We start from the raw sequence: 25782 nt of genomic DNA on the forward strand, positions 1-25782 counted from the left end.
CCCTAGACACGAGCCCACCCCGTGGGCCCCACCCAATCAGAGGGACCCACGGCTGAAAAGCCCCTATGACTCTGCATACCTGTGGTTTTAGCCTTTATAAGCTGACAAAACTCGTGGCTAGGGGCTCTTCACCCCTCCTGCGAGAGGAATCTGTGTTGAGCCCTGATGCATCGGATTCAATAAACCTTGTGCGGTTTGCATTGAGAGCGTCCTGTGTGAGTGTTCTTGGGGTCACGTAGACAGCCCTGAGCGGGGACCCCTTTGCGGAACCCCACATTTGGTGCATTGGCCGGGAAACTCTACAAGACCCCAGACCTCATTTAGGACCCCTCAGAGGTAAAAGGTGCCTCCTGTCTTGTCTGTGTACGTCTGTACTTTTATCTCTGTCCTCTGGAAAAATTCTCAATCTGAACCGGTTTCAGTATCTGGATGCCTTCCCTTTGGGTGCTCTGAGTCAGGGCTGACGGGCCTGAGGACCACCACCCAGCAATCTGGAGGACACTCCTGATTGCCCCCAGGAGACAGGTTTTTCTGTCTCCTATCTGAAGAACTCAGATCGAGTTCGCCTCTGTCGGGAAGCATCATCTGGGTCCCGCTCGCCGCCATCTGCTTGTTTCATTTTTACTCGAGCAGCGATTGGGCCGCCTTTGTCTCTTTGTTCTCAGTGTTCTCTAGATCCTTTTGTTCTCCTGTCTCTTTTATTCCCCTCCTGACATGGGACACACTATCTCAACCCCTTTGGACTTGACTTTAGCTCACTTGACTGACATTAAGAGCCAAGCTCATAATTTATCTGTTGAAATAAAGAAAGGAAAATGGCAAACTCTATGTGAGGGAGAATGGACTATGTTTAATGTTGGATGGCCCCGAGGAGGAACCTTTAACCCAGATCTTATTCAGGCTGCTAAACGGATCATCTTGCAGGAGCCCGGAGGCCACCCCGACCAGATGCCTTACATTTTTACTTGGCAGGATCTTATCCAAGACCCGCCTTCCTGGTTGAAGCCCTGGACTCCTCCCCAACCCACTAACAGTAGCCCCTTGGGGACTTCAAAAGTTCTCGTTGCAGGACCTCTCAAAATTAACTGCACTAATGGAATCCCTAGTTTTCTCCCACCAGCCCACATGGGACGATTGCCAGCAGTTACTCCAGACCCTCTTCACGACCGAGGAGAGGGAACGTATCGTGTTGGAAGCCAGAAAGAACGCCCCTGGTGACGACGGGCGCCCAACCCAACTCCAGAACGTCATAGATGACGGGTTCCCCCGATCAGACCCAATTGGGACTTCAACACCCCTGACAGTAGGGAGCATCTCCGAATCTACCGCCAGGCTCTGATGGTAGGTCTCAGGGGGGCTGCTCGCCACCCCGCAAATCTGGCTAAGGTAACCTCCCTCTAACTTTTTAGAATGCATGATGGAGGCTTCCCGGAGATATACTCCTTTTGACCTTACTTCTCCTGGTCAACAGGCAGCGATAACAATGACATAGATAAGGCAGTCCGCTCCAGACATTAAAAACAAGACAAGAAAGGAACTTAAATAGGATATTGGATACAGTGATAAAAAAAAAAAAAAAAAAAAAAAAGCATCAGGATCAGGAAGACTTAGACAGCCAGGGTACCTGGGCAACAGGCAAACAAGAAGGAAAAAAAAACAAAAACAAAAAACCTGAGGGCTTTAGGAAGCCCCTTGAGAAGGATCAATATATGTATTGCAAGGAAAGAGGATCTTGGGTTCACGAATGCCCCAAAGAGAAAAAAACTGGGAAGAAATTTTTCAATGTTGGGACATAGAGTGCTTGTTAAAAATGTCTTTTGAGTGGTACTTAGATCAGAATGTTAAAGTATGTAGATGAAGATGTGTGGATGTGAAAAAAAAAAAAAAAAAGAAAATTTTCAGGCTGAAGTATGTTGGGATAGTTTGCTTGAGCTTTATCAAATTTAAGTCATGGGTAAAACATAAAATTGTTTTATGTTAATAAAAATTTCTGTGGTGCATGAAATCAATAGCTATCAAGTTTAAGCCAAAATCATCGGTTGTCAAATAATGTTTTTTTTCTTTCAAAAAGATTTATCAAGGGTTATGTTAATATTTAGCTAGCTGTTTGCGCTCAGAAAAGACCAGATTCTACTTTGTTGTATGTATAGTAACTGTCTCAATTTTGGCATCTTATAACAAAATTAACCCTTAAGACATATTCCCTACTTTAGGGCACAGCCTCATGCTCAAAAATGGTCCTCATCCAAGAAAAAAAAAAAAAATTCAAACTCCATGGTTCTGTTTCCAATGTTCTCTGGGTAATTTGTACCCACACAGGTATCTGAACTAATCAAAGATGTTTTCACACAGGTGCTAAGACCTTATACTGTCTTACTTGTTTTCTAGGTTAAATAAGTTAAGTTTGTAAATCAACTGGTACTGTTTTCAAGACTGATAACAGGTTCGGCCTATACTTATAAATGTTGGATATTTAAAATGGGAGATTTGCCTACTTTCTATACCTCAGATATATATATGACTTATGCTACCACAGTACAACAAAAATTTTAAAGATAGGACAAAATGATTTTAGAAGCCCTGTGCCATTCTTTAGTTAAGTCTATTTCAGTAATTAAATGTGATCTATATGTATGTACATCCAAGTTGGTGTAACTTCCTTTCTAAGTGTGTTAATCACCTATGTAGAAGCCAAAGCCAATTGGAATCATCGGAGTAAAAAGTGTCAATATTTTGGCCTGTGCTCCCATGTCATGAGGCCACTGGAGATGATGGGACACTTCTACACTGGCCCCCTGGTAAGTCACCTGTCTTCCTGAGCAGGGAGGATATGGAGACCCAAACAAAAGTGGTGTACAATGTAAAACAGGAGAGTCACAATTGAGAAGCAATCAGTCCTCCTGACTTCCCAAAGAAGGGAAAACTACTTGGCCAGCATGGCCCTGACTCATCCTAACAGGCAAAAGACACAAGTAAGCTATGGGGCTACTCCTGTGTCTCTAAAGTCTCTTTGGAGAGCCATTAATGACCTCCAAAATTAATCCTTAATTAACTTTTGGCTATCTACAAGGTCTTAAACACTCAGAGAGAAATGTATAACCAAAGATTAAAAATAGCTCTTTATTATTAAGATTAAATGTTATGTATATGTTTCTGATAACTCTGCTAGCATCTCATCTGTTTTACAAGCCATGTTAAATACTACTGTGCCATTTAATGAACAGTTCTGGAAAAAAAAAAAATCTCAGCCAGCTCATCCTCAGATGGTCCTGAGATGATCCAAGCCTGTCTACCTGGATCCCCTCAACCTACAAAAAGACCAGTTTGCTGTGTGTTCACTTCTCAGTAACTCCTTACCTTTATTCTTTCTATCCAAAGTTATCTTTCAAGATTATCTTCCTACACTCTGGGGTACATTAAAATAGTTCCCCTCTCTAGGAGCGATTCTCTAACTGCAACAAGTCTCCACTTCATGTCCCGCTCAGCAGGAAGTAGTAAATGATCTGATGTCTTCGACCCAGTCCCCTAAAGCAGTTAGAGTGTCTTCTCATGAGAGGGAGAAATAAAAGGGAAATAGACTGTCTATACCATACGTTCCTGTTGTCGTAGATAAAGTTTACTTAAAATAAGTTTATTTAAAGTTCCTCAAATAAAATTTTAGAGCTTGATTGAAATGCCATACAGATTAAAAGTTCCAGGACCTCCCTTTTATGAGGGAATTGCCATCCTTACATCTCCTGTGTCTACTAACAGTGCAGAGGGATTATTCTGGCACTCTGCCCCAGAGGGGGGTATTACTCTTGCATCCATTCCCGGCCTCGGACTGTGTCTATTAGGCCCTGATATGCTCCCTCCTCTGACTCTTGAACCAGTATGCAACCAAACTGCTATTATCAATGACTCCTTTATATATACTAAAGCCCCTAGTACCTTGCTTGTTCCACGGGGCTGATTCCCTTTATTGTCAACAAGGACTTTTTACAGACTAAGGACTATTGTGTTGTAGTTTTGCCACGATTTTTCATTCATGATTCTGAAAGTTTTACAACTACTATAGATCAAGGCATTGCCATTACACCAAAAAGAGAGCTTTTAACTGCCCTCACCCTGACTGTGCTCCTGGGACTTAGTGCTGCAGGGGCCGGGACAGGTATTGCCTCGCTGGTAACCTCCCAACAGCATTTTTCACAACTCAGTGCCTTAGTGGACAGAGATCTTAACCTCATACATGAGGGGATACAAGATCTCAAAGATTCTTTGGCCTCGCTCTCTGAGGTTGTACTTCAAAACCGGAGAGGGCTAAATTTAGTGTTCTTAAAGGAAGGGGGGACTCTGTGCAGCTCTAAAAGAAGAGCGCTGCTTCTATGCAGACAAGACTGGATTAGTAGAAAACAGCTTGCAGAAAGTACGAGAAAGCCTAGAACAACGCAAACGGGAGAGACAACAGAACCAGTCTTGGTATGAATCTTGGTTCACCAGGTCCCCCTGGATGACTACTTTGATCTCCACCTTGCTAGGGCCACTTATCATCTTAATTCTCCTCTTCACCTTTGGTTCATGCATAATAAATAGATTAGTTACCTTTATTAGAGAAAGGATCAGCACCATCCAAGTCATGATACTTAAACAACAGTACCAGTCTCTTGCAGAAACTGAAATTCCATGATTGGAATTATGACAAAGAAAAGGGGGAAATGAAAGGATAAAAGTTGCCCTATTTCTGCTGCCCTGTTTTCTGGCTGCTCTGCTAACCTGCCTTTTTAAGCTTCTGTAATATGGCTTGCTTGCTGCTGCACTGAGTCACAGAACTGCAATTTTGCAACTGCCTCCATTTTGTAAAAAGTATACCATGAGGACCTGATCCTTTGTACGCCCTACCCAATGCCTAAATTCCAGGAACTCGAGCTGAACAATCAATTCCTAGTTCCTCATAAAGACACAACCAATCAACAGTCAACACATATCTGAAGTCCCTAGACACGAGCCCACCCCGTGGGCCCCACCCAATCAGAGGGACCCACGGCTGAAAAGCCCCTATGACTCTGCATACCTGTGGTTTTAGCCTTTATAAGCTGACCAAACTCGTGGCTAGGGGCTCTTCACCCCTCCTGCGGGAGGAATCTGTGTTGAGCCCCGATGCATCGGATTCAATAAACCTCGTGCGGTTTGCATTGAGAGCGTCCTGTGTGAGTGTTCTTGGAGTCACGTAGACAGCCCTGAGCAGGGACCTGTTTGGGGAACTCCACAGTTGCCCCCAATTCCTTGTAGGAATTCAGACTTTGTCTCACTATTTTAGGCCTCAATGCCTCCTCTGAATTCATTTGCTTTGGGACCATTATCAAGTAAAGTGATGGTTATTTGAATGTAATTATGGGGATACAACCAGTGTGGTGGTTTGAATAGAATAGATGGCCCCCAATACATTCAGTTCTTTATTGTTTGTAGTTTGCATCTGCTGGCTACCTGGCTGGAGGCAATGCCTCTGGGTGATCTTAAGGTGTGGTGGTGGGTTTCTGATTTCAATCTAAAGATATGCAAAGTGTGCCTAGCTGGAGTTCCTGAAGTGTGCTGTGGCTTTTGACATTTAGGCTTCTGCTTCTCTCTCTCTCTGCTTGGGCCTGTGAACGCAGGCCAGCTTTTTCTGCCATTATGGAACTTCCCTTGGATCTGTAAGCTTCAATAAATATCCCTTCCTCCATACCTGTCCTGGTCTGGCAGTTCATCTCCGCGAACCTGAATCTCTCTGCTACAACCAGTAACCCTCTGGTAACCAATTTTTTTTTTTAAACCCTCAAAATGCATTGGGCCTTAATGTAAAACCTTCATCTTTGAAACTCTTATGGGAAAACACAGAAAGACATAGAGATAGCACTTTCTCAAAGGTTTGACTGAGAAGTAATAAGTAATAATTGCCACATGGCATTTCATGAAATGACAGGGGTCATGAACTACAAGGGAAACAATAGAGTGAAGAGATTCTGCAGTATAAAAGAAAATCCCTGAGAAGTATACATCAATCAGGGGAGTAATATCTAGAATTATAAATAGTTCATAAAATGTAAATGCACCAAACAAATCATCCAATAATGTTAAAGTAAATTAAATTACCACCCATTTACTAAATGATGAAATTTAATTGGCCAATGAGCATATAAAACAATGCTCAAAACCTTCAAGTCAGAGTAATGCAAGTTAAAAACACACTGAGACTCCATCTCACTCAATAAGAAAGGTGATCATTTAAAATGATAGTATTTATAATCTGGGAATTTCAAGTAGTGTAGGCACTATGGAAACCATCATAAAGATTCCTTAGAAATCTAAATACAGAACTATAGTGTGACAGAGTGATATGACTTCTGGGAGTGCTCCCCAAGGAAGCTAAATCAGCATGTGAACTGACACCTGTCCATCCACATACACTGCAAGCATATTAACAATGGACAAGTTATGGAATCAGATTAGGTATCATTCAACAGGTGAATGGATAAAGGAGTTATGCTACATTTACACAATGCAATTTTATCAAACCAAAAGGAAGAAAATTATGTCACAAGACAATGGGCAAGACTGGAAATCATCATATTAGATGAAATAAGGCAGTCGCAGAAAGACAAAGTTCACATTTTATTTCTTATGTGAAAGCTAAATTTAATTTATAAAACATACATATGCTTGTCATAGTGAAATTTTTGGCAGAGGAAAGTGGCTAAATCATGGTGTGGGCAGTGAGCAACTACACATGGTAAAGGAACAGGGTGTAAATGGTTGAACCATATTCTTTTATAAGTTTACTTTTATTAGTTATGTGCATACTTAGTATGTAAACAGCATGTGTTGGTACCTTTCTTTCCCTCATCCCTGCCACTTTTCTGAAGAGTCCCTTTTCACTGGGGGTGCAGGTCATTCTTATGGGGAATGTGGGACGTGCATTGTGGGTGCAGCAGTCAGTTATGGGGAAGAGGCAACTTCTCTGTACATAATGTCCCAACTTGTGGCTCTAACAATCCTTCTTCCCCCTCTTCCACAAAGTTCCCTGAGCCATGTTGGGTGCATTTTAAGGCTACTTCAGTGATGGGCTCTTAGGAGTCTCTGGTTTGGTAGTTGTTGAGTGTCCTCAGTGTCTATTTCCTTCACCCTTGTGCTACTATCAAGTTCACTGAGAAAGCAGCACTTTTGCTCATCTCCCCAGTTCCTCTGTGGTCTCCCCTGGGACTGGTCTGAAATGTGATGGGTTGTTTATCTCCTCTGGTTCCACTCCCATCTGCAAAAGCAAAGCAGATTCTCCTACGGAGAGTGAAGTCAGCACAGGTTAAAAGAGATATGCATTATTAATTTAGAGAGCATTTAAAGGGCATAGACCCTCTTATAGCCTGAGATTAGTGTGAGCTTGACATTGGAAAGCAAAATCGTTACCTGGATATGATTCTAACTTATTTCCCAGATCCAGATATGGTTTCCTTTCCACTGAGCAGATCCATTAGCCAATCCAAGAGCAGTTGATTACCCAGAATGCTATGTGCCATTGTTGTACTTGTGTGAGCATCATGTCAGGTTGTTTGTTTCTGAGTAGCTTAGACTACCAGGTGCTCAGACAGATGTTGGCCACTTTCCCCCATAGCTCATGTAGTGTCTTCCAGCACTAGATAGGATAACTGTGGGGGGAGTGGCTCTCTTCAGGATTCCAGCCAGGTATCTCCATATTCTGTACTGACAGCATATGGTGTCTGCAGCCGTAGGGTCTTACCATTAACCTCTGGTGGCTAATCAAGTGCTCTGACAGAGTCTGTCTTGTTTTGGTGAAGTACATTATATTCTTGAATAAAAATATTATGAAGCCCATCACTGTGCAATAAATATGCACTAGTATTTGTAATAATAAAAAACTTGAATAAAGACTTTAATAAGAATGATTTAAAGAATTACAAATAATATAGAATAATCAAGTCTATTCAAAGATGATGAAAAATAGTCATGGCAATAAATGATATAGAATAATCATTGAAGAAAACATTTACACAGGAAATCTCTCATCTTTGATAAATTTACTGTTATTGGTGACAATAACAGTAAATTTATCAAAGTAGGTCATTGCTTAAAAGCAAAGTGTCGACAGGTTGATCTGAAAGATCCCTCCTCTCTTTAAGTTATCTATGATTCTTGAATGCTATTAAAAGTTCTGTGTTATATCCTCACTCAGCATAAGTAAGGAGAACTGGAGCAGGAACAACCTTTTATCCAGTCATAAACAGATGTAGAGTGTTTCATCAAAAAGAAAGTGATTTGATTCTCTGAAATTTTAAAGTTGCATGTCAGGCAGCAAATTACTGCTTATTTCTAATACAAGGAGTTCAGAAAGAGTACTTGTCACTGAAGTTGTAAAGATTACAAAAGCAAACTTTTCTGAACCCTGTTTTAAATAAATGGTAGTATAATTATTAACTACATTCAAGTTTATTTTGAATGTCACTTATTAAGTTAGATATTTAACCATGGCACACAGTAATGTCAGTGCATGCCGTTGAACTGAATGTCTTTGACAAAGGCAAGCAACAATGGAATCATCTAGAATGTTCTAGAAAGAACAATTGACCATTAAAAAACGAACTGGGGCTGGAGAGATGGCTTAGCGGTTAAGCGCTTGCCTGTGAAGCCTAAGGACCCCGGTTCAAGGCTCAGTTCCCCAGGTCCCACATTAGCCAGATGCACAAGGGGGCGCACGTGTCTGGAGTTCGTATGCAGAGGCTGGAAGCCCTGGCGCGCCCATTCTCTCTCTCTCCCTCTATCTGTCTTTCTCTCTGTGTCTGTCGCTCTCAAATAAATAAATAAATAATTTAAAAAAAATTAAAAAAAGCACCAGCCTTGAGCCTGCCCACAGATAAGAGATTAATGTATGTGTGATAAAAAGGATAGGAATAGCTCTAAGGGTATCAATGTAGCCTAGAGGATGTGCTGAACAACCAGTGGTATACCTGGGTAAAGAATTAAATTCAGTTGCTGTGATGGTTAAGATTGTGTCAATTTGATCTATTTAGGAATCCACAGATATTCCTCTTAAGTGGGTCTCTGAGGTTGCTTTTAGGAAGGATTAACTAAAGGAGGAGCCCTTCCCCCAGAGTGGGTGGCCCCTCTCGGAGGGGAGGCTTTATCAAAAGAAGCTCTGGGAAGAAAGGTATTCTCCTCCCCTCCACCTGGCTGCCTGCTGGTGCTGCTTGTTGCTTTCCAGTGTGGACCAAAGGCCAGTGTGGACTGAAGTCCAGCATGGACTGAAGTCCAGCGTGGACTGAAGACCAGCATGGGCTGAAGAGCAGTGTCTCTCCAGGACACCTTCAGGCCTTCAGAGCTGGGTTGGGACTGCTGAGGCATCCAGCCTCCTGGACTGAGCAGCTACCAGGTTCCTTGACTCTCAGGCTTGTAATCTGCTATGGTTGGACTGTAGTAAATAATCCAATAAATTCCCTTTTAATACAATTCTTTTTATTGGTTCTGTTCCTCTAGAGAATCCTGACTAATACAGTTGCCAAGGGATGGCCAGCATGCCTTAGAACTATTGCTGGGCATCCTCCTTACTTCCTGAAGCATTAAAATTTATTGTGGGTCCTGATTGCTCATATGACTCATAATGTGACTAGACTGTTATCTTCTAAGGGGAGTTTTTGGCTTACTGACAGCTGCTTTGAAAGGGAACCAGGCAGTGTTACTAGAGGGATCAGTTATACAACTTAAGACTTGTTCCATGCTAAACCCTGCTACCTTCTTTTTAACCCATTTTTTTCTTTATTATGTGCATATTCAGTGTGTAAACAGCACATGTTGGTACCATCCTTACCCTCCTCCCCGCCCCCCCCATGAAGGGACCCTCCTCATTGGGTATGCCAGTTGTTCCCATGGGGATTGTGGGTCATGCATTATGGGGGTAGCCATCAGTTCTGGGGAAGAGGCATTGTCTCTGTGTGTAATGTCCCAGTTTGTGGCTCTACAATCTTTCTGCCTCCTCTTCCATGAATTTCCCTGAGCCATGTTGGGTTCATTTTAGGTCTACTTCAGTGATGAAGTCTTGGGAGCTTCTGTGTCTCTGGATATCTGGTTTGGTAGGAGTTGAGCGTTCTCTGTGTCTGTCTCCTTCACCCTTGTGCTGATACCAGGTTCATCAAGAAAGCAGCACTCTTACTCATTTCCCTAGTTACTCTATGGTTTCAACTGGGGCCCTGGTGAAGTGCAATGGGCTGATTCTCTCCTCAGGTTCTGTGGTCATCTGAAAAAGAGAAACAGATTCTCCAATGGAGAGTGAAGTCAGCACTGGATAAATGGGATAACATTATTAATTTAGAGAGAATTTAATAGGGGTAGGTGTTGGTGGGAGCTTGATATTCGAGAGCAAACTCATTATTTGGATATGATTCTGACTTGTTTCTCTGTTCTAGATATGGGTTCTGTTCCACTGAGAAGATCTGTTAGCCACTCCAAGAGCAGTTGGTTGCCCCCCATGGCTGTGTGCCACTATTGCATGTGGGTGAGCATTGCATCAGGTTGTTTGCTGCTGAGTAGCTTAGTCTACAAGTTGTTTGGACAGGTGTTGGCCATTTTCCCCAGTAGCTCAAGTAGTGCCTTCTGATACTAGACAAGCTAACTGTCTGGGGACTAAGTCTTTTCCAAACTCCAGCCAGGTCTCGCCAGGTTCCACACCAACATCATATAGTGTCTTTGGCAGTAGGGTCTTACCATTAACCTTTGGTGGGTAATCAAGTGCTCTGACAGAACTCTGTCTTCTTATGGGAAGCCTTTTAGGTCTCTCTGATCAACAGCTCATTGTGGATGTTAACCTCATCCTGGTACTGGGAGTTACAGGACAGCGCCAAGGGAAAAGATGGAAGAGAAAGATAGGTAATATAAGAGAAAGAGAGAAAAGAAAGAGAGAGAAACAGGAGAAGATTAAGGTTAGTCTTCATCATTCCCTCTCCTGAGGGTGCTTTGATTCAGGTGTTCCCTCTAAGGACCTGATGAAGGTTTAACCTTTTAGTCTGTCTTTCAGGATATATGATTTTATGGTACCAGTTCCATTTGGGTCCAGTTTTGTATCCCCGTCCCCCACCTTTACTTTCCTGCCACCCCACCTTCCTTATTTTCCAGTCCTCGGACATGCCTATCAGGTATGTCAGCATCTTGGGCAGAGCCAGGTTAGGAGCCACAGATGAGTGAGACCATGCGATGATTGTCTTTCTGTGTTGGGGTGAGTTCATTGAGAATGATCTATTCCAAGTTTGACCATTTTTCTTCAAATTTCATTGCATTGGTGGTTCAATAGTAGAATTCTTACCTTTTTACTTGAAGAGAATCACCACATCAATCATCCGTGTAAACCTATAGCACCTCAGACTTAAGTAACTAGAGAAGAAACTCCTCTAGAACATCCTGGGCTCTCTTTACTGATGTCAGTTCCTTCCTCAAATGTGGAATTTGAAGGGCAGGCTATGAAATAGTTATGTTATGTGAAACTGTCAAGAATATGTCTCTCCCACTGGCGTGAGTGCTTAGCTAGCTGAACTATTTTTCCTAATGAAAGCACTCAAATTAAGCAAAGGAAAAAAGTCAATATTTACACAGACTCTATATACTCCTTCCTGGTTTCACATGTACATGCTGCTATTTGGAAATAGAGACAATTCCTCACTGTAAATGGGCTCCCATTAGATATATCATCAAGAAATGAAGAGACTTCTGTCCTCAGTTTTCTTTTTCTTTTTTTGGTTTTTTGAGGTAGGGTCTCACTTTGGTCCAGGCTGACCTGGAATTAACTGTGTAGTACTGGGATTAAAGGCATGCGCCACCACATCCAGCAGTTTTCTTACCCCAGGAAGTAGCAGTCATGCATATCAAAGGCCACCAAAAGGCAGACCATGACACTGCAGAAGGCAAAAGGATAGCAACTATAGCAGCAAAGGTAGCTCCTTGAGGATTAATAACTAAGGCTAATAAGTGTCCCTGACATGGAAAAATTCTCTAAAAGAAACCACCTCAATGCTCTCCAAGAGAAACAGAATGGGTTCTCTAGAGGGGATAGTAACTACTCCCCTCAGGATGGCTATAATCTGAAGAAGGAAAATTACATCTGTCCTCTTCAAAGCAATGGAAAGTTCTTAAATCCCTTCATCAAACTCTTAATTTAAGACCCAAAATATATTTACCAATATATTTATATTGGCTCCTAGGCTTTTAACCAGGAAAAGAAAAGAGAACAAACAGAAAAAAAAACCTCTCAAACACTATTAAACACATAGTAGGTTCATATGACATATAGTCTCAAAAAGATCCCTTAAATTCTGATTTCCCCACCATGAATACAGAGATGGGGGCATTATCCAGAAGACTGGCAAATAGATTTCAAACACACACCCCTCATTTATTTATTTAACAGAAAAAGAGGGAGAGAGAGAGAAAGAGAGAGAATGGGTGTGCCAGGACCTCCAGCCACTGTAAACGAACTCCAGACATGTGCACCCCCTTGTGCATCTGGCTAACTTGTGTCCTGGAGAATCAAACCTGGGCCCTTTGGCTTTGCAGGCAAATGCCTTAATCACTAAGTCATTCCTTCAGCCCCACATGCCTCATTTTTAAACACAAAGAAATAAACAACAACCACAAAAACATTCTTCCTGGTGTGGAGAACCACCTTCACCAGTTGGGTAGATGCTTTCCCTTTAGGACTGAAAAGGCATCTGAAGTAATCAAAACATTACTGACAGAGATCACCCCTAGACTTCCCAAGAGTTTACAGGATAATAATAGGCTGTTACTCATGGAGTATTAAAATCATTAGAAATACAGGATCACCATTGTATTTAGCAGCCACAATACTCAAAAAAGGAAGAAAAGGCCAATGACATTCTAAAGAAAAACCTTAATAAACTCTCACAAGAGACCCATCTCCTATGGGTGATCCTGCTCTCTATTGCACAAATCAGAATGGGAAACATTCCTCATCAGACAAATGTAAGTTCTTTTGAAATAATATTGGATATTATAATATTTTTTCTTATCAATGATTTTTATTAGGCTCAGAAACCAAAGCCCTTTCAAAGCATATAATTTCATTGGTTGTTTCAGAATCCTGTAAAGTCTCTTTCTGAGTCACAAAGTCAGGAACTGGGAAGTGCTCTATTTAAGCCAGGAGAATTAGTACTTTTCAAATCACTGCATTCCCCCCCACCCCACCCCGCCCAATCTCTTTCTCTCACTCCTTCCCTAAAGGTGCCCTGGGGAAGTGCTAGGCACTGTTATTCTCTCTACTCAGACTGTTCTTAAGGGCTCTGGACTTGATTCATGGGTTCATCATTCCAGAGTCAAGAAATACTCTTTTTTTTTTTTTTTCAAACAAGCATCTTTCTTTAATCACTGAGCTATCTCCACAACCTCTGATGTACAAATTTTTAAAGGATTTTTACTCATACAGCTTTTTCAGATTTATAGTGAAAGAGAAAACAGTTCTTTTCATTATTTGGTAGGATTTAAAACTAAATTATAAAACTGAACTTAGAACAAAGGAAGCAGAGCAGAAGACCACTTTCTTCCTGGTAGCATCACAGTAGCAAATGTCCCAGAACTAAGAAAGGCTGCAGGGGAAGAGAGAAATTAAAGGACTTTGAAAAAGCAGCCAAGCCTGGGCACACAGCAGTCCCAACGGCTGGAGGGAGCTTAATGCGCAACATGCAGGTAGAGGTCCAGCTTTCTTCTTTATTACAGCACATGTGACAATCGATGACCGAGGACAGAAGAAATGGCCCCATTGCCTGGATTGCCATCACACATCCTTCCTGTCAACTGTGATGACATCCTTTATCCCAGCTTTGGCTTTCCTTTTTCGAGGTAGGTATGTTGACTTACAAATGGCCAAACAGATTCCAGCCTCAAAGACAAGGAGAGACCTTTCTTATAGAGACAATGGCAGTTGCTCTCCCTCGAATGGAAGGCGGCAGGAATGGCACCAGTCCTGACAGTGTAGGACCTGTCATGGTGACACTCTTCCTGGAAGTGGCACAGACAGTGACAACAGAGCAGTCACCTTGGTGGGATGGCTGTTTACCCCATCACCCTCTTCTGTACCAACCTTGACCCCAACAAGTCTAGTAACAAACAGGGAAAGTAGAAGCATGTAGAAAATCAGACAAGCTCAGGCAAGTTCAGGATGGTGTGGCCACAGACACATGTGGAAAATCAAACTGAGGTTCCCATGTGGATGGAATGAATATAAAAGAAAGGAAAAAAAATTTTTAAATTTGTTCAGAGCTGTCTTCCAGAGTAGAAACCTGCGATCCATCGCTTCATGTGTCTAATTTCCATTGTGGGGGTTAACAGCAGGGTTACAGGGTCAAAGATTGTGTAGGCTCTGAGATCTAAATGATGGGCACCCTGTGGGATGGTGGTTGCCACCAGGGTATCTGTGATGTCTTTGGTTACTCCACCTCCTGACCAGAGATCTAGATCGCCATTGCTGAAAACAATGTTTGTGTGTGAACTGATGTTTTTGCCAACATACATGGTAGTAATCCATAAGGGCCTTGGTCTCACTCCCCACTGGCTATAGCAGTCATCAGAAAATTTCTTCAAGTTCCACAAGTACGGTTCAAACATGTCATCAATTCCATTAGTACAGAAGGGCATGACCATTTCTGTGCAGACCTGATAGCTCCAGCCCAGGGAGCCTAGACTGCTAGTTGCTGCTTGTGAAAAGTTCAGGCATTTTGCTTGGCCTGAATAATTATAATATACATTCAGAGCTTGAAAAATGTTCTGCAGTAGCAGTGAGTCAGATACATGAGGATGTTTCAGATACTGGCATACTACCTTGATAGGCCAAGCAGGCAAAGGTTGTAAAAAGTCAGATGCATAGGGGTAGTCCATCATAGCCAGATTCACCCAGGTTTCAGAGAGCCAGTCTTTTAGATATGGGATGTCTTCAGAAGTTAAGGGGCTGCACAGGTGAAAGGCTTTAGTAAGCCATTGTAGACCATTGCTTGTTTTTGACAGTTGGTTAATGGCACCTCAGGACATGTGGATGCTCTCTGAACAATTTGGACCATTTTTGGTAAAATCTCTTGTTACAATCTTCATAAACTCACCACAGGGGACCAAATCCTTAAAGTGCCAGATAGGAGCAAAAGATGCAAGAGCTCCAACTACTATATGAGGGTATTTCATCCTGAACCAGGATGCAAGCATGCCACCATAAGAGCCCCCGATGGCAATGACAGGTTGATTTTCAACTCCTGGAATTGTTCTTTTCAAGTGTCTGATTAATGCTGCATAATCAGCCAGCGCTTGATCTGATGTCAGATAATTCAAGTGTTTGGACTCCTTGAGTGAGTCCTCACCAAAGGGTAGAGACTCTCCATAGTATCGATGCTCAGCAAACACCAGCATAGCTTTCATCTCCTCAGCCACATCCCACATGAATCCCGTATTATTGCAAATCCAGGTACTGTCCCCTTCACTATCAGAGTAGAAAAGTATTGAGCCGCCATCTTTCTTCCAGTGTTTATTAGCTATCAGGTACCGCTGTTTGAAAGTTTTCACATTATGAAATCCAAAATGATCAACCTTCTGTTGTAAGTAATACACTAAGTAGTTATTGGCTACAGCAGGGCGGGCTGTGGAGCTGGTTGACAAGTGCAAGTTGCTGAGGGCCCTTGGCGCGGACCTGATGCCAGCGGTGGCCCCCGGGTATCAGCAGAAACTGGAGGAACAGCCAGAGCGCGGGACCGCCCATGGCACAGGCTGGCGGTGACAAAGAGGCAGGAGGGCGCCGGGGCCAAGCACAGGCTTTACCCAGCCCCCGGACTGGCTCCTCCCCCAAGAGGCTCCGGCAGCAGATCCCGGAGTGCACTGAACCCTCCCTTCTCACCCGGGCCCGCGTTGGGGGCCACCAGAGCCATGTTCACCCTCCGTTATCCCACCGGGGCCTCCCGGACCCAAGCCTCACTTGGACACTCCAAGGTCAAGAACCATCCTTGCCCTCATGGTCCCCGCCAAGCTGCCCGGCCCCTCATCCCGGCGCCAACCCCACCGGAGCCCACAGCAGCTCACTGACTCGCCATCGGTGGACCGCCCCGAGTGCGGACTCCAAGAAATCCTCTGTATATCTGGAAGATACTTCACTTAAAGTCCTAGACTCCCACAAAGAGGCCTCTAATGTGGCAGAAACCATAGCAGACTTAAAATTCCTTTCCAAATGATCAGATAAGTCTCCTAATGACATTGATCCAGATGTTTTTAGCCACCTCTTGTACTAGTCTTTCCCAGTTCTACATTTCATACTAAGTTCTGAAAGGCCCAAGAATTCAGAAGCCCAGAAATATTATCACACTCCAAAGGGAGCTTAAGCGGGCCCCTGCATACCTCAAACTCCAGGCTTTACTCTCTTTTGGAAGCAAGTAAAGAATCCCTCTTCTCATTATATCAGAGCCCGCTCCTAATATAAAACTAGGTAAAAAGGGCATGAGATAGCCCTCAAGGATGGGAAATGAGTAATGAAGTGAACCACTTATTTGGTTTCTGTAAATAGTCTGCACCATAAGCCTTAATAGGCCACACTGTAATCCTTAGTAGCCCACACCATAAGCCGTAGCAGCCTGCCTCAGACCACCAAGGTCATAGGAGACTGATACCACACTCTGCTACTACGTCCCAAGGACCTGTGCAAATGCTGACCACCAAGGTCATAGGAGACTGATTTGTCCACGAGGGGCCTGAACAAATTAAACTAATTGCCTTAGAAACTATGGAGTGGCACAAACTGACTGGCTCACACCCCGTGGGCTCCTGATGTTAAAAAAATGATTGGTCTAATGCACAGACTTTGTTAGAAAGCCTATAAAAACTGTCCTGTTCCTGCATTCGGGGCTCTGCAGTCCTCTACCCCTGTGCCTGGTACAACTGTGGGCCTCAGCACTCTTGGAATAAAATCCTCTTGCAGTTTGCATCAAGACCGCTTCTCGTGAGTGATTTGGGGTGTCGCCATATCCGGGCAGAGCGTGGGGTCCCCATCTTTGGGTTTCCTACATTGGGGGCTCGTCCTGCATCTGAAGATCTCCCCACACACCTGAGAACTTGGAGGTAAGGAGGGCCCCCTCTGGTGTGAATGTGTGCCGGCCGGTGTTTTCGTTCTGAGTATCTGGTTTCTGGGACACGCGCTTTTGGCTTGGTTTGATTTGCAGCCGTCCTCTAGGGCCGTAAAGGACCAGAGGGCCATGATCAGCAGACATGCTAGGAGGATCATAGGCTGCCACCCTGGGGGACACCCTGGGAGGTGAGGAGAGCCAGGGACACCTGGTGGTCTCCTACTGTCGGTCAGAGGACCGAATTCTGTTGTTAGAGCAGAAGCTTCCTCCTTCGCACCGTCAGATTCTTTTGCCTGCTTGTGGAAGACGCGGACGGTTGCTGGTGTCTGGATTTGTTAGTCTCAGTTGTGTGTGTTGTTGTTCTTTGTATCTTTGTCTATAGTTCTAAAATGGGACAGACAGTGACAACGCCCCTTAGCTTGACTCTTGACCATTGGACTGAAGTTAAATCTAGGGCCCATAATTTGTCAGTTGAGGTTAGAAGGAGACCCTGGCAAAAGTTTTGTGCCTCTGAGTGGCCAACTTATGAGGTCGGATGGCCATCAGAGGAACCTTTAATTCTGAGACTATTCTGTATGTTAAAGATATTATTTTTCAGAATGGACCAGGCTCCCGTCCCAACCAGGAGGCTTATATCCTCACAAGGAAGGATTTGGTGGACAACCCCCCGCTGTGGGTCAGGCCGTGGCTGAATAAACCTGGGAACTCAAGCTCCAGAGTCCTGACTCTCGAAAATGCAAAAAAGCCCTCTCCTGACGGAGCTAGACCTCCCCCTTTGCATCTATCCCGAGATTGAGGAGCCTCCGGTTTGGCTGGAGACTCAGCCTGCCCCTTCCCCCCCTTACCTAGTCCCAGGAGCCGAGAGAGGACCCCTCGCCCTTCCCGAAACTCCACCCTCTGCCCTTCCCATTCCTCCAACCCTTGTCTTTCCCGAAACTCCGCCTTCCATCCTTCCCAAACCTCCACCCCTCGCCCTTCCCAAGCCTCTGGCCCCAGCCTTCCCCGAGCCTCCTCCTCCTGGCTTGCCCAAGCTTTCTCTCTCCGCCCCTCCCGAGCCCCTGTAAACAGGAGGGCCAGCCGCAAGGATGCGGAGCCAGAGAGATGCTACCCCGGAGGGAGCAAATGCAATTGTAACACTGCCACTATTTGAGGCAGGTCCTCCCATGCCAGGGGGACAACTGCAACCCCTCCAATATTGGCCTTTTTCCTCTGCAGATCTTTCTAACTGTAAAGCTAACCACCCCCCTTTTTCAGAGGAACCCCAATGCCTCACAAGGCTGATGGAGTCTCTTATGTTTTCTCATCAGCCTACTTGGAACGATTGCCAACAGCTGTTGCAGACATTCTTCACAACTGAGGATAATTTTAATAGAGGCCAGGAAAAATGTCCCTGGGGCTGACGGGTGGCCCACGCAGCTGCAGCATGAGATAGACATGGGGTTCCCTCTGACTCGCCCTGTTTGGGACCACAATATGGCTGAAGGTAGGGAGAGCTTAAAAATCTATCGCCAGGCTCTGGTGGCGGGTCTCTGAGGTGCCTCCAGAAGGCCCACCAATTTGGCCAAGGTGAGAGAGGTGATGCAGGGGCCAACGGAGTCTCCCTCAATGTTTCTTGAGAGGCTCATGGAAGCATTTAGGAGGTTCACACCCTTTGACCCCACCTCTTAGATTCAAAAAGGCTCAGTAACATTAGCTTTCATAGGACAGTCAGCTCCTGATATCAGAAAGAAATGTCAGAGATTGGAGGGATTACAGGAAGCTGAGCTGCATGATTTAGTAAAGGAGGCAGAAAAGATATATTACAAAAGGGAGACAGAAGAGGAAAAGGAGCAAAGGAAAGACAGAGAGAAGAACGCGAGGAGAGACATGAGAAAGAGAGAGAGGAAAGGGAGGATAGGCGCAATAGATGACAAGAGAAAAATCTGACCAGGATCCTGGGCACAGCGGTAGAAAAAAAAGGAAAAAGAGAGAGAAATGTTCAAAAATTTAGGACAGGCCCTAGGCAGATAGGGAACCTGGGCAACAGGACCCAACTTGATAGAGATCAATGTGCCTGTTGCAAGGAGAAAGGGCACTGGGCAAGAGACTGCCCTAAGTAGAACAGCAAAGGACCTAGGGTCCTAACCCTTGGAGAAGATGAAGACTAGGAAGGATGGGGCTCGGAGCCCCTCCCCGAGCCCAGGGTAACTCTGAAGGTGGAGGGGAAGCCAGTCAAATTCCTCTTGGACACTGGCGCTGAACATTCAGTACTCTTGCAACCACTGGGAGGGCTAAAAGATAAAAAATCCTGGGTGCTGGGTGCTACTGGACAATGCAATATTCATGGACTACCCGAAGAACCGTTGACCTGGGAGTGGGACCGGTAACCCACTCATTCTTAGTCATTCCTGAATGTCCAGTGCCCCTCCTTGGTAGGGACCTATTAACCAAGATGGGTGTTCAAATTTCCTTCAAATCAGAAAAACCAGAAGTGTCTGCTGGAGGTCGACCCATCACCGTGTTGACTCTCCAACTAGATGATGAGTATCGATTATACTCTCCCCGGTAGAGCCTAATCAAGACCTAAAGCCCTGGTTAGAACAATTTCCCCCAGCCTGGGCAGAAACTGCGGGCATGGGCTTGGCAAAACAAATACCCCCACAGGTCATTCAACTAAAAGCCAGTGCTACATCAGTATCAGTCAAACAATATCCCATGAGCCGAGAGGCCCGAGAAGGAATTCGGCCCCATATCCTAAGACTGATTCAACAAGGTATTCTGGTACCGGTTCAGTCCCCCTGGAACACTCCCTTACTGCCAGTTAGAAAACCCGGAACCAAGGATTACTGCCCAGTACAGGACTTGAGAGAAGTCAATAAAAGAGTACAGGACATACATCCAACTGTCCCAAACCCTTACAACCTCCTTAGTGCCCTACCACCTGAGCGGATTTGGTATACAGTGTTGGATCTAAAAGATGCTTTCTTCTGCCTAAGATTACATTTGGACAGCCAACGTCTTTTTGCCTTTAAATGGAGAGACCCAGACACAGGAAGGACTGGGAAGCTCACCTGGACTCGGTTGCCCCAGGGTTCAAGAACTCCCCAACCATCTTTGATGAAGCCCTACACAGGGACCTAGCCAATTTTAGAGTTCAACACCCCCAGGTAACCTTCCTTCAATATGTTGATGACTTACTCCTGGCAGGAGCTACCCAACAGGACTGTCTAAAAGGTACAAAAGCGTTACTACTGGGGCTGACTGACCTTGGTTACCGAGCCTCAGCTAAGAAGGCCCAAATATGCAAAAGAGAGGTAACATATTTGCGGGATGGACAAAGATGGCTGACAGAGGCACGAAAGAGGACTGTAATACAAATACCGGTTCCAACTATGGCCAGACAAGTTAGAGAATTCCTGGGGACAGCTGGGTTCTGCAGACTATGGATCCCAGGGTTTGCAACCTAGCAGCCCCCCTCTATCCACTAACTAAAGAGAAAAGAAAATTCACTTGGACCTGTGAACACCAGGGGGCATTTGATGCCGTCAAGAAGGCACTATTAAGTGCGCCTGCCCTAGCCCTCCCTGATGTGACTAAACCATTCACCCTTTACGTAGATGAACGTAAGGGGATAGCCTGGGGAGTCCTAACCCAATCCTTAGGGCCATGGAGAAGACTCGTTGCCTACCTATCAAAGAAACTTGACCCTGTGGCTAGTGGATGGTCTATATGTCTAAAAGCCATAGCGTCAGTGTCCACATTGATCAAAGATGCTGATAAACTAACTCTGGGGTAGAGGATAACTGTCATTGCCCCCCATGCCCTGGAAAGCATTGTCCGGCAGCCCCCAGAGCGATGGATGACTAACGCCCATATGACTCACTACCAGAGCCTACCCCTCACCAACAGGATAACATTTGCCCCACCTGCCATCCTCAACCCCGCTACCCTTCTGCCTGAAGAAACTGATGAGCCAGTGACTCATGACTGTCATCAACTGCTGGTTGAGGAAACTGGGATCTGAACGGATCTTACAGATGTCCCACTGACCGGAGGAACATTAACCTGGTTCACAGATGGGAGCAGTTACATTGTAGAAGGTAAGAGGAAGGCTGGGGTGGCGATAGTAGACGGCACGTGAACAGTCTGGGCCAGCAGTCTGCCAGAAGGAACTTCAGCACAAAAGGCTGAGCTCATGGCCCTCACACAGGCCTTACGACTAGCTGAAGGAAAGTCTGCAAATATCTACATGGACAGCAGGTACGCTTTTGCTACTGCACACGTACACGGGGTCATCTACAAACAGAGAGGGCTACTTACTTCAGCAGGGAAAGAAATTAAAAACAAAGAAGAAGCCGGGCGTGGTGGCGCACGCCTTTAATCCCAGCACTCGGGAGGCAGAGGTAGGAGCATCACTGTGAGTTTGAGGCCACCCTGAGACTAACGAGTTAATTCCAGGTCAGCCTGGGCTAGAGCGAGACCCTACCTCAAAAAAACAAAGAAGAAATTCTAAGTTTGCTAGAAGCTCTACATCTACCCAAAAGACTGGCCATTATTCATTGCCCTGGCCACCGAAAAGTCAAAGATTTTATCTCCAAAGGGAACCAGATGGCTGACCAAGTGGCCAAGCAGGCTGCCCAGGGGGACAGCCTTCTGCCCATAATAGAAAAGCCAAAGAACCAAAAAAGTGAGCAACGATATACTCCAGGTGATTGACAAGAAGTTAGAAAGTTAGGCCAGTTCTCCGAAACTCCGGAGGGAGCCTGTTTTACTTCAGAGGGAAGAGATTCTACCTCAAGCGAAGGGACTAGAGTACGTTCAACAAATACACCACCTAACCCATCTGGGGACCAAACATCTACAAAAACTGCTGCAGACGGCTCCTTACCATATTCTGAGGTTGCCAGAGATAGCTGGCTCAGTAGTCAAGCATTGTGTACCTTGCCAGATGGTCAATGCTAATCCCTCAAGAATGCCTCCTGGGAAGAGGCTAAGAGGAGACAGCCCAGGTGCTCACTGGGAAGTGGACTTCACTGAGGTAAAGCCAGCTAAGTATGGCAATAAGTATTTACTAGTTTTTGTAGATACTTTTTCAGGATGGGTAGAGGCTTATCCTACCAAGACAGAAACCTCAACCGTGGTGGCTAAGAAAATACTGGAAGAAATTTTCCCAAGATTTGGGATACCCAAGGTAATAGGATCAGACAATGGTCCAGCCTTTGTTGCCCAGGTAAGTCAAGGACTGGCCAAAATATTGGGGATTGATTGGAAATTACATTGTGCATACAGACCCCAAAGTTCAGGACAGGTAGAAAGGATGAATAGAACCATTAAACAGACCCTCACCAAATTGACCGCAGAGGCTGGTGCTAATGATTGGATAGCTCTCCTACCCCTTGTGCTCTTTAGGGTTAGAAACACACCCAGACAATTTGGACTGACCTCTATGAATTGCTATACGGGGGGCCTGGTAAAAATAACCTCTATACATAGTACTGATGTGCCGCTTTCCCGGCCTCTGTTCTCTAGGCTCAAGGTGCTCGAGTGGGTGAGAAAATGAGTGTGGAAGCGACTCCGGAAGGCTTACTCAGGAGAAGGAGACTTACAGGTCCCACATCGCTTCCAGGTGGGAGATTCAGTCTATGTCAGACGCCACCGCGCAGGAAACCTTGAGACTAGGAGGTACCTTGAGGTAGGAGGGCCCCTACCTCATCCTACTGACCACTCCAATGGCCGTGAAAGTTGAAGGAATACCCACCTGGATCCATGCATCTCACGTCAAGCCCGCTCCACCGCCAGGCCCCAAATGGCAAGCCAAGAGGACAGACAATCCCCTTAAACTTAGGCTTCGCCGTGTGGCTTCTCCTTCTCCAGCTAGGTGATGCCTCCAATCCCCATGCCCCCCAAAAGTTGACTTGGCAAGTGCTTTCTCAAGCGGGGGATATAATATGGACTGAAACTAGAGAAGCGCCCCCCTGGACTTGGTGGCCTGTCCTGACCCCAGACGTATGCGCCCTGGTAGCTGGGGCAGAATTTTGGGATATCCCAGAGCTCACCCCGGAGGAGGTCCCTAGAGAAGTCCACTCTCATATGGCTAAGCGGGCACTCACACAAGGGGTCGTCTCTCAAGGCCAATACATGGCAGACAACCCGGGGTGCAGCTCTGGGCCAGCCCAACGTAGGATGCAGCATCCTCCATTTTATGTCTGCCCCCGAACTTCTAAACGAAGTTGTGGAGGGATAAAACAGTTCTACTGTAAATACTGGGGTTGTGAGACTATAGGCAATACCTACTGGCACGCAGTTTCCTCCTGGGACCTGATTACTGTGCAGGAAGGATTAGATGGGAATAAAGCAGTTCCTCTCAGCATCTCTTTCACCCCCCAAGGTCTAGAGTCCTGAGACTGGATAAAAGGAAAAACTTGGGGACTCAGGTTTTATATGACAGGATGGGATAAGGGCCTAACCTTTACTATACGACTTAAGATAGAGCCTCCCACCCCAAGACCAGTAGGACCTAATAAAGTTCTAGTAGAACAGGGACCCCCTAAAATGGCATTGCCCAAGCTCCCATCCACAGTGGCAGCCAAGACCTGTCACATAACGACCGCTAGAACCCCTTTGACTAGCCCACGCTTGGAAGCCCCACACGGGACAGGACAGAGGCTCTTTAACCTTATCCAAGGGGCCTTCCTTGCCATAAATGCCACCAACCCCAACGTTACCTCTGCCTGCTGGCTTTGTTTATCCTCAGGACCACCCTAGTATAAGGGGATGGCAACTATGGGAGAGTTTAATATGACTAAAAAACATAATAGCCGGTGTTCATGAGGAACCAAAAACAAGTTGACTCTCCTGGAGGTCTCAGAAAGGGGGGCATGTATAGGGAAGGCCCCCCTGTCCCACCAACATCTTTGTAATGTTACTCTGACCTATAGTCAGACCTCAGACAACCAATATCTAGTGCCAGGGTATAACAGGTGGTGGGCATATGATACTGGGCTAACTCCCTGTGTTTCTACCTCGGTTTTTAACCCATCCAAAAATTTCTGTATAATGGTCCAGCTTGTTCCCCAGGTTTACTACCATCCTGAGGAAGTAGTCATCGATAAATATGACTATCATCCCACCCGATCCAAAAGGGAGCCTGTAACCCTTACCCTAACAGTCATACTTGCCTTAGGGATAGCCACCAGTGTGGGGACGGGGACCACAGCCCTGGTCACGGGACCACAACAATTAGAAAGAGGGCTTGTTGAACTACATGCTGTCATAAATGAGGATCTCCAAGCTTTAGAGAAATCTGTTAGTAATCTAGAGGAATCCCTGACCTCCTTATCCAAAGTGGTCCTACAAAACCGGAGGGGATTAGACCTACTGTTCCTAAAAGAAGGCAGATTATGTGCAGCCTTAAAGGAAGAATGTTGCTTTTATGTAGATCACTAAGGAGCTATCAGAGACTCCATGAGCAAGCTCAGGGAAAGACTAGAAAAGCGTCGAAGGGAGAGGGAAACTGACCAAGGATGGTTTGAGGGATGGTTCAACAAGTCCCCCTGATGACTACTCTGCTTTCCACCCTGATGGGACCCTTAATGGTTTTGCTCCTGATGCTTTCAGTTGGGCCTTACAGACTTAATAAGATTTTTACTTTTGTTAGAGAACGAGTGAGCACGGTACAGATCATGGTACTTAGACAACAATACAAGGGCCTTCAGGGCAAAGAGGAAGCTTACATTTAGTCCTTCCAAGTTCTAGGATTAGAACTATTAACAAGAGAAAAAGTGGGAAATGAAAGGCCCAAGAATTCAGAAGCCCAGAAATACTATCACGCTCCAAAGGGAGCTTAAGCGGGCCCCTGCATACCTCAAACTCCAGGCTTTACTCTCTGTTGGAAGCAAGTAAAGAATCCCTCTTCTCATGATATCAGAGCCCACTCCTAATATAAAACTAGGTAAAAAGGGCATAAGATAGCCCTCAAGGATGGGAAATGAGTAATGAAGTGAACCACTTATTTGGTTTCTGTAAATAGCCTGCACCATAAGCCTGAATAGCCCACACCATAAGCCGTAGCAGCCTGCCTCAGACCACCAAGGTCATGGGAGACTGATACCACACTCTGCTACTCCCACCCAAGGACCTGCACAAATGCTGACCACCAAGGTCATAGGAGACTGATTTGTCCACGAGGGGCCTGAACAAATTAAACTAATTGCCTTAGAAACTATGGAGTGGCACAAACTGAATGGCTTGCCCCCCATGGGCTCCTGATGTTAAAGAAATGATTGGTCTAATGCACAGGCTTTGTTAGAAACCTTATAAAAACTGTCCCGTTCCTGCATTCGGGGCTCTGCAGTCCTCTACCCCGTGTGGTGTACGACTGTGGGCCCCAGCACTCTTGGAATAAAATCCTCTTGCAGTTAGCATCAAGACCGCTTCTCGTGAGTGATTTGGGGTGTCGCCATATCCGGGCAGAGCGTGGGGCCCCCTACGGTTCCCACCCAAACTTCTGTCTCATCCCAATAAGACAAAAACATTTCCTACTGTTTTAATAAACATTACAATGTTTTTGTTGTAATTTGACTTCTGACCATTAATTATCAATGGGCCTGCCAGGTATGTATATCTGACATCTTGGATTTCTCAATCCCGTGGTTTAGCCTGAACACCAGCATGTTACAATCCCTCTGTC

General features: G+C 45.2%; 1 protein-coding gene across 1 annotated transcript; it reads right to left on the reverse strand.

Annotated features, from left to right (window-relative positions):
* Positions 1 to 14277: 14277 nt before the first annotated feature.
* Positions 14278 to 24568, reverse strand: LOC123460621 (lysosomal Pro-X carboxypeptidase-like; the record flags this gene model as incomplete). Its single annotated transcript, XM_045148883.1, is given in 2 exon segments — positions 14278 to 15713; positions 24538 to 24568. Coding segments are annotated over 2 exon segments (1467 nt in total), but the record flags the coding sequence as incomplete, so codon positions are not given.
* Positions 24569 to 25782: the final 1214 nt, after the last annotated feature.

Source organism: Jaculus jaculus, chromosome 1 (genome assembly GCF_020740685.1).
Source record: "Jaculus jaculus isolate mJacJac1 chromosome 1, mJacJac1.mat.Y.cur, whole genome shotgun sequence".
Taxonomy (NCBI): Eukaryota; Metazoa; Chordata; class Mammalia; order Rodentia; family Dipodidae; genus Jaculus; species Jaculus jaculus.